This window comes from Aythya ferina, assembly GCF_964211825.1.
Source record: "Aythya ferina genome assembly, chromosome: 1".
NCBI lineage: Eukaryota > Metazoa > Chordata > Aves > Anseriformes > Anatidae > Aythya > Aythya ferina.
Window position 1 is genome coordinate 17,921,842 of NC_140296.1, and position 11,895 is coordinate 17,933,736.

Below are 11,895 nucleotides of genomic sequence, written 5' to 3' on the forward strand. Positions count from 1 at the left end.
AAGCTGGGAGTGGGATGGGGATGGAATAGGGGGGCCAGGGGTGGGGATGGGGGGAAGGAGGGTGGTATGGGGATGAGAACTGGGGGCCGGGAGTGGAGTGGGGATGGAATGCGGGGGCCGGCGGTGGGCTGGGGGTGGGCTGGGGATGGCACAGGGGGGCCGGGGGTGGGCTGGGGATGGGCTGGGGGGGCCGGGGGTGGGGTGGGGATGGGGGCAGGGGGTGGGCGGCCCCACCCTGACGTCAGCGGCCGGGGCGGTGCCAGGCTGCGGGCGGCGCTCCCCGAAGCGGCGGCGGCTCCGCTCCGCTCCGCTCCGCACCCGCTCCGCACCGCTCAGCGCTGCCGCAGCCCCCCCAGCGCCCGCCGCCGCCGGGCCGCCCCCCGGCCGCCTCCTCCGGCGCAGGTAAGGGGCTGGGGGCGGGCGGCGGGGCTGGCTGCCCCCCGTCCCCGTGCCAGGGGTGGGGGGGATCGGGGCAGGGTGGGCGCTGATGTGTCCGGCTCCCCCTTCGCAGGCTGCTCTGGGGCTCGAGGGCGAGCGAGAGGCAGAGCCGGCAGCACCCCGGGCGTCGGCAGCGAGCGCCCGGCCGGCCGCAGCAGCCCGGCAGCGGCTGGAAATTTCGGCGTCTTCAGAGAGGGGAGGGAGATCCTCGTCTTTGCGAAGCCTCCTCAATGAGTGCCAAGCTCTCCAAGGAGTTGAGGCTGTCCCTGCCGCCTTGCCTCCTGAACAGGACGTCTGCCACCTTGAACGCCAGCAGCACCTGCATCGCGCAAGTGGGTCAGCTCTTCCAGTCCTTCTCGTCCACCCTGGTTTTAATCGTCCTGGTCACCCTCATCTTCTGCCTGATCCTCCTCTCCCTCACCACCTTCCACGTCCACAAGAGGAAGATGAAGAAGCGGAAGATGCAAAAGGCTCAGGAGGAGTACGAAAGGGACCACTGCACCCGCAGCAGCAGTAGCGGCAGCCGGCAGCACCCCGGGACAGGGGCGCGGGGAGAGGCGCCCCAAGGAAGAGACAGCCGCCTGGGAAGACCCCCCCAGGACTCGGAGATCCAGCGCCCCTCTCCCTCGGCAGCCCCCAGCTCCCAGCAGCCACGGGCTTCTTTGGACACAGCTGGCGCGGGGCTCTTGCAGACGGTGATTTTGTCATGATGGTTTGGGGGAGACCTCGCGACGGCGCTGGTTGGTGTTTGTAAATACCTGAGTGATTATTCTTGTCCCCGAAGAAGAAGAAAAAAACGTTGCTAATTCAGACGAACGAACGAGCCCCCGATCCAAGCGCATGACAGATCACATTGCGTTTCTCATTGACTGTGTGCAAGGAAAGGATGCGTCTTTTTACTGGAGAAGGAGCTGCACTCAGCTGCCACACACCATCGTCCACCTGGAGGAGAGGGTCAGGGGTGGGGGTCCCTTTTCCCCGGACATCGTTACCCCGAGGACCGGGGCAATCCCACTCTCCTGGGCTCCCCCTGCTCCCTCTGTCACCATTGCATGGCGTGGTTGGGGCACGGGTGAGGGGTGCAGGGGGTGAGGCAGGTCTGGAGGGCACCTCGGGACCCCCCGTCCCCTCGGAGCAGGGTGACAGCCCACCGTGGTCTCTCCTTCTGTGCCAGGACCTTTGCCCCTCTCCCACCCCTCTCACTCCTTTCCAGGACTGGATATTGTTTCGTGTAGAAATGTCCACCCCCAGTTGGGCGTTAGAAAACTGCGGGCACCCCACGGCCCCGTCCCCCAGCCACAGCGCTGAGCCCCGCGCTGTCCACCCAGCAGGATGGGCAGAGCAGAGCAGAGCCTTCCTCTCCCCTCAGCATCCCTCATCTTCAAACACCCCCGTGACACAGACCCCGAAACCCGGCACCGTTCTGCGTGGCGGTGCGAGGCGGTGCGCCCCGAGGGAGGGTGGCCTTGTCCCTCCTGGTGGTCCCCAAAGAAACCCAGTTCTGCACCAGGCACCCTGCTCCGACTGCGCTGCGTTCACAGCTTCACCTCCCGGCAAGGAATCCTGCAGCAGAACGGGGCTGACTCCTACTTTTTTTTTTGGCTGATATGTATTTTTATCCCTCCTAACCCAGTAGGCAGTTAAGGATGCGCAACACTTAATTTTCCCCCTTTTGGGGAGCAAACCATGCGGTTGCGAAAAATGTCAGCTTGGAAACCCCGGCAATTGTTTATTTCAGAAGTGGCTGGTGTGGTTTCTCCTGAGCACACACCAGCAGCTTTCTGTGTGTGGCAGGCAGGTGTGAGGGGCTGCTGGTGATGTGCGTGCTGGAGGAGCCCCGGTACAGCGAATGCGGCTTTGCTCAGCGATTAAATCCGTGCCCGTCCCTTGGAGGTGCCTTAGCAGAGTGCCGTGTCCAAACTTTGAGACATCTCGTGTGGTATCACAGCAGAGGCAGCCCTCTACTGTGCAGATTAGCATCTAAAAAAATACAGCAAAGGAAAAGTAATCCCGAGGGATTTCTTTTCTTTTTTTCCTTTCCTATCCCGGCATTCAAAGTGGTGCGAGGAGATAGTAGTCCACAGTTCTTACTGTTTTGTCCCCACTCTGCTGTACTCTGCCTCCCGGTGTGGCTGCTGGGCTGGAAAACCCTGGGCACAAGCGGGGAGCGAATGCTGCTCACCGAGGTAAAAGGAGGGAGGAGGGCGGCAGAAGCACTCCCTAATCCTTCGACAGCGCCAAAACGTGGAGGTTTCAGGGCAGCGCCTCTGTTACCCCGTTTTACCCCTTCCTGATCTTGCCTGGCCTGACGGGCAATGACCGCTGGGTTTGGATCCGTGTGTCCGGCGCTGTGGGCAGGTGCTGTAGCATCCCGCTCGCTCGAGGAGCTGCTCCGCCAGCCGAGGTTAGTGCGGGGACGTGCCTGGAGCCCACCAGGTTTCACGCTGCGGCGCGGCCGCACCGGTGGCCGATGCTCCCTGGCAGCCAGTGCCACCAGATGCTGATGGCTCCTGCGTCGTTGCTGGGCGAGGAAAATGGGCTTTTGTTTTGTTTCCCCTAATAAAGGATGCATGAACTTTTGTGTTTAACCTCCTTATGCAACTGCAGCACGGTATTGCACCACAGGGAATAGATTTAGGACAATGAAGAGAGTTCAGTGAGCAGTAACGGAGCTTCCTGGTCGTTGATCTCCACTAAATAGAGAGATATTACTTTCCCCCTTTATTTTGTGCCTTTTCTTAAAAACCAGTGTATAATTTCGAGTTTTATAAAAGCAATAAGATGTTCCAGATCACTCCAGTGCATTTCTGGTTGATGGTTCCACTTCTTTAGTGTCTGAAGTCAGATACTCTTCCTTCTGCCTTATGCACTCAAGGCATGCAATAATTCCCCAGAAGTGTACTGCTTGTCACATCTCATTGCAGTTATAAAATTGCCCTATTTTTGAAGAAAAAAATAAAAAAAGAAGGATGGAGATATATATATATCTTTATATATATTACGGATATATAGGTATATATATTATTTATATTATCTCATGACACTAAAAAGTAGTTGCAAAAAAATGTAACTAGAGTTAAAATGTTATCATGTAAACCTCTATCCTCTGTTAATTAGCTTTGATTTATTATTTTAATATCTCTGTATTTATGTAAATCTATGTAAATTATGTGGTCTATAAGTAAAATTTCATACTGACTTTAATTTTTTCAGAACTGTGAGCTTCTTGTGGTGTCATTTAAGGTTTTGCATTTCTAAAGTTAAGTTACACAAGATGCGAGAAGTTATAAATTCCTTTTATCACACAGGAATACTGCAATAAGGTTCATGCGTTCTCCCAGTACACGACCCTACCTTGAAGTATTGTAAGCTTATGAGGTTTAATTGAACGGTCTCAGGAGATCCAGTTGATACAAGCAGGACACGTAGGCTTTCATTTTCATGAAACAATAAGCAATCTAGGGAATAAATGTGGATTTTTAAAACAGAGTTTATGCTTGGAGGTTCTGTCAAATCAATTGCTTCAAAACCCTACAGCTACAGCTAAACTTCTGCAGTTAGCATTCAGTATTAATAAGGCTGATGCTTCTTCCCTTTCCCCCTCCTTCTTAAACTAGAAAAGTGTAGGAAATTGTTCATATTTCTAAAGCATACATTTTCAGCTAACTGTGAAACTGCCCAAAGGGTTTTGAATCTACATATTTTATGCAAGTGTAATATCTATGTATCTGTATCCATATACTTAAATATTTTTGTGTAACCTTTTCTACGATATTTGATAGAGATGCTGGGTGAATGCTTGATCCATTCTCGTACATAAGGAAGGATTTATACCCTGACTATGCGGACGTTCTTTTTCCTGCGAACTGTTAAAAATTTGCACTGTATTTTTGGCAAGTTACGTTGGAGCCTGGACAGCTGCGTGCTGGCTGCTGGAGAACAGACAGTCCTTCCTCTGGTAAGGGGCACGTCCTCTGGCTGGATTTCCCTGCTTCAGAATAAGAAATCGGGGCCTGTTGCATCTTGCAGGTGTAAGAAGAAGTGCTGTGGTGCTCACCAGCCCGGTCCGGTCGTCGTCCCACGGAAGGAGCACGATTGCAGTCGCTTATTTTGTAGAGCCTCACCAAAGCTGGGTGGCAGCGCCGGGGCTGGACCAGCGAGCCAGCAACTCCTCATCCTGCGGGGCATCCCCAGAGCTTGCTGCTCCCCCGGGGCTCCGTCCAGCTCCCACTGACAGCAATGCGAGTGGCATCTGCTGACTGTGAAGGGACCTCGGGCCCGTCTGTCATCCAGGCAATGGGTGGCAGCATCCCTCATCCCCACTGCTTGCCATGCTCGGCATTTTGGTGGGGACAGGACCACCTGGGACGCCGAGCCTGGCTGTGGTCAGCCCCGCTTCACCGGCCCGTGGCATGCTCATGGATCCTGCATGGGTCACGGACAGGGAGAGGCATTTCGTTCACATGTATTGGTCCAGCATTTTTTTTTCGGAGGGGGTTTGTCTATTGCAAACGTAGTCTCTGAGATGAGATTTGCCAGCTTGCCATCCAGGCATGATTTCGCTTTTGATAAACCTCTCCCAGACATATATCTGCACATACACAGATATATATCTCCAAAGAAATGCTGGACAAAAAACAAAGAACAGAGATTCCACCTTATAGGCAAAACTGTCCCATGACAAAAACCTGTTTTAGTTGTGTTTGTTTTCCTTTTTTTTTTTTTCTTTCTTTCCTGTTAGTTTTTAATTCATTTTAAAGGCTACTATCTTCGATGTAAATAGCAAATTACTATGTGATTAATGTTTTCCACGGCATTCCTGAGTAGTTGCTATCTTGTTTCTGGAAAACTATGTCCAGTGTTTTGAAGCAACTGTGCTTTTCTTGTTCTATTGTTATGAATATGAGTGCAACTTTTATGTAGGGAGGAAAAAGAACACGATCTGACTCCTTAGACAGGACTGAATTATTATAAATCCAGTTACGGGATTTGGTTGCTTTTCTTTCTAGTAGTCATTTTCTCTGCACGTTTGTATTTTTTCTATGGGTAATTGAAACCCTGCATTTTAATAAGTACGCAAGCAATGGAGGGTAACGCGAAAAATGAAGTAGGAAACATTCTTTTTCCTCTTTTGTGTAAATAGCAAAATTTATAATGACTTAGATACCATTTCATTACAGTTCTCATCTACATAGAAGTTGGCATGACTCGTATACGAACCTTTAATAACGTTTTAATTTATGTTAAGTATTAGAACTACTTTTATCCAGGACTGACTTTCTCATCTCTTTCTGGTACCTAACTCTTTTTTCACTGAAGCCAAGTTTTCCATCTGATCACTAAATAAATTTCTAGTAGAACAGAGCCTCCTTCTGTTTTTAGTCTTTTACATGTAGCTCTCTGGTCGAAATCTGGCCAAACTCAACAGTACAGGAAACGAGTTACAAACTTGTGAAGCCTGGATGGTGTAGGAGCCTTGAGGGGAGAGGTGACTGTCCGACAGGCACACAGGGGAGGTTCCTGCCGATGTCAGCCTTAGCTTCCCCATCTGGAGTCATGGAGGTGAAACCTCATCCTCTGGCTGACCTGGATGAAGGGGGATCCATTCCAGCCACAGCACAGACAAGTATCAGCCTCCTTCCTCACCCTGTTGCTCCAAAGCATCATTTTCTACATGGCACTAGATCTCATTTCAGTAAACTACATGTAATATAATTCTCATTCAAGTCAAAGAAGTTTTCATTGCTCCACTGGTATTATATGTTCTCTGTGGGTAACTAGAAGAATTCATTTTCCAACCCTTTTAACCCAGTACTTCCACAAGTATCAATTTTGAATGAGTTAGGAAATAAATAATTATTTGGATCAGAACACTGCCAGTACAAATTGTCTTTATTTGTGTAATCTAGTGTTCCAGTTGGCTTTTCCTTGTTGTTTTCTTCCTTGAAATGGAGCAACTTAATCTGTTCATTATTTTACTTTTCTAAAGGGTATGAAGATTCTTAAGCAAGCACTGCAAAATACTCATAAACAAACAGAGAAAGATTTCACGTTGTACATCACAACAAAATAATGTTGGTTTTGTTGGTTTCTGTGAAATTCTTTGTTCTCTGTTTTTCAGACCTCCCCAATCAAGCTAAATCCTTACCTAAAATCTTCTGAAGGAATTCCCAAATAACATATAACACAGAGTTTGCCTTTCCTTTATGGTTTTACTTTTGCAAAGAGCAGTAACAGGCGGTCATTGACAAAGTACAGGTTAAAACTTTGCAAACATCCAGCAATCTAAAAATAGTAAAGTATCCTCAGGGATTATGAACACTGTAAATAAGGGTAAGTAGACCACATTAGAAGAGAAAATACTAGCTCTGTAGTGCAATAACAACAACATACGCTGGAGGATGAATTCACCATTGTAAACAAGCTCCTTTAAATTTTATTCCTGGCTCTGTCACTCATTTATTGTTAGTCCTTCAGCTTCAGAGCTATGTGTGTAGTAACTGATACGCAATCTACTTATTAAATAAAGACACAGAACCTGCAAACAGGCAGCCCTGAAATGAATAAATTAAGCCTCATATGCATTAAGAAAGTGCTGATACCACAATACAAATTAAGAGTCTTTATGCTGATCACCTGGCTTGGATGACTCAAATGCTTACATTTGGCAGTGAGGTCCAAGTGGCATACAGCGCAGCTGGGAGGTGGATGGCTGGGCAAGATGCTTCAGCAAGCACACCGAGAGACCCAGTGTAATTTTCAAGTTGAAGTGGAATAAGTATTATGAAGGAGAGCCAAGAAAGCTAATGTTTGTTTTACCATTTCATCACTCATAACGCTTTTCTCCAAACAGTTCTGTGTGACTTTAAGTGGAGTGCTGACTCAGGTAGTAAGGATATAGATGAAAATTCTTGGGAATAATCCATCACTGATGAAGTTAGCTGATGGAAAAACCTCCCCAAATTCAGCAGGGTCTGGACTATGCCCAGGATTACACCTGCTGCTGGCTGTTAATCCCTTGCCAGTGCAATCAGACTCTTGACTGCTGCAGTTAGTATTTCTGGGATTTCTCTTGTCTTTTGGCTCACAGTCTGTACCCAGCTCCTGGGGGGGACAGCAGGGGACAACCTGGGGGTTACCTGTATGTGACAAGCTCACTCTGACTTTTCTTTAGCTTTCTTTATGGCTTGCTGTTCATTCTGAATCTGACTCTCCACTAGAGAGCCTGTCTGGTGAATCTTTCCATGGGATGAGAGCTATGTTTTCCAGGCTTGCTTATTCCTTACCTCAGGCTATCTCTGACATTACAAATTTTCTCTCTTTAAATGATCATTTTCTTTGATTTCTGCGAAGCTACTGTAAGACTTTGCCCTCACCTTGATCATGCACTTACCCATAGCCCAACCCTATGAGCACAGCATCAAAATCTCTGCTATCAAGCTGTTGAGAAACTGCTGGACTTCAAACAGCCTGAGAAATCCTGCCACGCGTCTCGAGATGGCCCACTGGCTTTGGAACGGTGTCATATTTCCTGATTAAGCTGCCAGCCCTACACTACAGGCTGAAACTGCTGAAAAATCTTCATTCTTTCATAACAGGAACATCACTGTAAGGAAAAGTATCAATTACTACAGAGGGAAGAATACATAGATGAGAGGATGCGGTGATAATACAGGTATCAGTATGCAAATGTATTTGTAAATCTGTGAGACAGACAAGGTCAAGTGAATATCTAGTGAAGGCTGACCTCCTGGTCCACATTTTATTCTCTTAAAACAAATTATCATAGTCCATCCTTTTACTTATGGTTCTGAGTATTTGTGATGCTATCAGACATATGATTTTACCTCGCTGCACAGATAGAAAAATCAGTCAGTGAGTCTCTGCTTGTCTATAAACTCCAGCTGAACTGTTTAAAGTCTGTTTGTTTTCATTACAGAAATAGTTTCTAATAAACCATCTGTCTTATAGACCTCAACAACAGCAAAGGGGAGCCCTCACTTCCAGAGCATGTGCTAGAGCTCGCTCAATCTGGCAACAGTGCTTTATAAAGAAGGACAAGTGTCCAGCTGGTCACATGTGGTCACTTTGTCAAGTTCTATGAACAACTTTTGATTGCATTTGAATAAACAAGAAACATTTAATATCTTGTCTTTTTACCCATTTACAGTGACGTAAGTTCAGATCTTCTCTGCTCTACTACTTGAGCCATCCTGGATTTATATATTGCTAAAATGGAGCTGAATATATGGGCCATTACCTATGTAACTGAGCTTCTCTAAAATCAGCTTCTCCTGGTGTAAAGGGACGATGATGAAGCTAGCAGAGGAGTGAAAAAGGCAGCTGAAATATAACAGACTGGCCTCAGTGCTATTATTTGCACAGGGCTGTGGCCATACTGCAGGGGGACTGTACCAAAATAGGGGCAGATTCCTTTGCTTGCAAGTGGAAAAAACAGCAACCACGATGTTTTTTGTATTAGATCTGTGTGCAATGTCTTTTATAAATGAAAACTTCAGATGCTGCAGTTTACAGAGAAACCCTTGAGATCGCCATGCTCCAGTTAGGCCTTTTCTGTTTCTTCTCAGAATGTTTCTTCACACATTCCAGAAAGAAGAATCTCAGATTATGTCCAAATAAAGTCAGTGATGTGACATCATAACCTGTGTGAGAAAGCTGTGCTCCTGAAAGACACCGGTTTGACTAGTCTTTATATGTTCAAACCCTGGGAACTTCACCACCAGCTGTGCTTTGTCTCCAACGCTGTGTACCTGCCGCTGCAGTGAGGGGCCAGGAGGAGGAATTCAGACTCCTGGAGCACGCAGTCCCCACTCAGCTCCCCACGACTGACAGAGGTGGTGGCAATAGCTGTCAGTGAGGAACTGGGGAGAAAACATTCACCTCCCATCTTGTAAGGCATAGAAAAAAAAGCAACTTTGGTAAACACAAAGGTCTTGCCGGGTTGGAGTTGGCAATTTGGGAAGGAAGAGGCACTAGGGTTTACTTCCTAGTATCTTAGCCTAAATTACTTTTCTGTAAGCACTGTTTTTGTGAGTATTAGGGAACAGGAGTTTGTACATTTTTTCTCCTGGTTGGTATCACCAGATGCAAAGTGGAAAGCTGGGCTGGCTGCTGCAGTGCTGCTGTTGCACCAGGTGCCATGGAGAAGTCAGCATAGGTGCTGCTTTTGAACAACTACAAAATGTTAATTAATGTCAATGTTTTGAACAACATTCAGTGTTATGTCTTCGGTAACTTATTTTACTTGGACTGATACAAGTTATGACACACTTGTATGAACGGATGGTGAACAAGTAGTGAATCACAAGGGAGCAATACCAACCATGAGTGTGGAGCAATGGGACAACATCTGGCATTGAAGGGAAGGATACAGGGGCACTAAACCCTTCAGCACAGTTTTGGCCAGAAGGGTTTATGAGTCTTAGTCTACCTGGTGCTTAGTATCCCTCTTATGGATGCCTGGGATTAAAATATAGACAACCTGTTGGAGCTGCAGAGCTTCAGCTGGCTCTTGGGTAGCACCTCATCTCCCACAGCCTGCTCACACCCCATGGTGGCCAGTAGTGCTCCCCTGCTTTCCTCCCTCCATCCTCTGAATGAGTTCCTTGTGTGTCCAGTCCCATACACTGTCTGCAGCTCCTGCTCCTGACCTGGTTTCTTGTACATGGTACCTACAGAGCTGCACGGGTGATGGTGGAGTCATCAGTGCAGGCCTGGTCCCAGTTGTCCCTGCCTGTCCCAGTGCAGCCACCAGCCTGGTCCTGACCCCCAACCCAACCACCTGCAGGTCTTGTAAGGAGTCCACATCATTCATCTCCCTGCCCTTCTTTCAAACGTAGTTGAAATTATCCAATGGACACAGAAATGGCTGGGGGAGGACAACTGACAGGCAGTTGGGCAGCGAATGTGATGGCACAATAATGCAGCCATTACTGAAATAAGCAATTTCTCACATCTCATGAATTGTAAGTAAATTTCAAGACTTTTCTGGTGCCTGACTCATAGTTTTGAAATGTTTGGATTTGGCAGTGCTGCTCAACAATATCTTTGAAGCCCATCTGTGCTGTTTATCTGCTCTTTCTTCAACCCCCAGGCATTGTCTGTTTCCTTTGGTTTTCCAGACTGTAATCTTTTGAAGCAAGAAATTAGGATTTTGTTTGATAATTGTGGTGGTTGCGTTAAGCTTGTTCAGAAGGTGAATCATAGATTTCTAAGACTAGAAGGGGATCTGGAGGGATAAAGCTACAAAATGATCTACTGTCTGTCACAAACAGGATTTTAATCCAGTAATTCATGTCCTGCCTGGCAGGTCTGCTGGCACAGGAGCATTCATTTTTTAGAGATGATTTTAGAGCTGATTTCCAACCTGCAAGTGGTGGAGCATCCAGTTCAGACTTTCATAAGTTATTCCAGTTATTACAAAAGTAACCCAAAGAATAAAGGGTTTGTCCATTCAAGGCAACAATTTTTAGTATGCAGAATAAAGTTAGCATGTGCAGTAGTTATTAGGACACTGTTAAAAACTGACATCTGGCAAAGGAGGTAAGCCATCTGTGAAAATACAGTTCCTATTACATGTAATAACCCAAACAACGTCTCAGTTGTTATAAATTCACAGCACTGGGAGTGTAAACAAAACTGTGTCCTGAGGGAAAAATATGGGAAAGTGTTACATATGCAACTGTGTACCTACTCTGGAGGTGTCAGCTGAAATAAATGAGATGCTCATGGTAGCCGTGGAATTTTGTCTCACAAAATAAACTGTTTTTACAGGTAGCTGTGGAATTTTGTCTCACAAAATAAACTGTTTTTACAGCTTTTGTCTTCCCCCCCATTCATTGTGTCCTCCTTATTCCAATGTCTCTTTAGCAAAAACAAACAAGCAAAAAAAAACTTGTGCTGAACCTCCAAATATTTCTCTGTGCCTCACTAACACCAGAGCAAAGTTGAGTTTTTTTTTTTTTTCTTCTTCTTCTTTTTCCCCTGACACTGCATTGAATGGATTAAGGTCTGCATTGAAACCCTACTGAAGTTAATGGGAAGCTTATGTCCATTCCAATTGGATTTGGATCATATCAAAAATATTTCTGGAGCATATCTCATAGTTTTTAAGGTCTAATATGCACCAAGCCTATTGTATTTGGAAATTCAAATATCTTTTTACAGTTAAATATCTGAAAAGTATTTTGCCTGTATAGATTATGCAAAAATATTTTCCAAAGGAGACTTAGGGACATAGAATTTTTCTCATCAGACTTCTTTAAATTAGAATTAAGCCTTCCCTTTTATGATACTTTTTAGGCTAAAGTTACAGGATTCTGTACTTGTAGACGGAGAAAAAAATAAAATGTTATAAAGCCTCCTAAACTTACAGGCAATTCCTTTTTGCCTCAGCAGTAGCCTTTTTTTTTTTTTTTTTTTTTTTTTTTTTTTTTT

At 46.4% G+C, this 11,895-nt stretch overlaps 1 protein-coding gene across 1 annotated transcript; it reads left to right on the forward strand.

Moving 5' to 3' along the window:
• Window positions 1-296: 296 nt before the first annotated feature.
• On the forward strand, window positions 297-5,802 carry LOC311429458 (uncharacterized protein C11orf87 homolog). The gene is made up of 2 exons (XM_084505684.1): window positions 297-402; window positions 512-5,802. The coding sequence occupies exon 2, from the start codon at window positions 669-671 to the stop codon at window positions 1,146-1,148; it is 480 nt and encodes a 159-aa protein (XP_084361810.1). The 5' UTR covers window positions 297-402; window positions 512-668; the 3' UTR covers window positions 1,149-5,802.
• The last annotated feature ends 6,093 nt before the right edge of the window (window positions 5,803-11,895 follow it).

Coding starts and splice junctions, on each gene's coding strand:
- LOC311429458 (XM_084505684.1), top strand. CDS start 669: ATGAGTGCCAAGCTCTCCAAGGAGTTGAGGCTGTCCCTGCCGCCTTGC.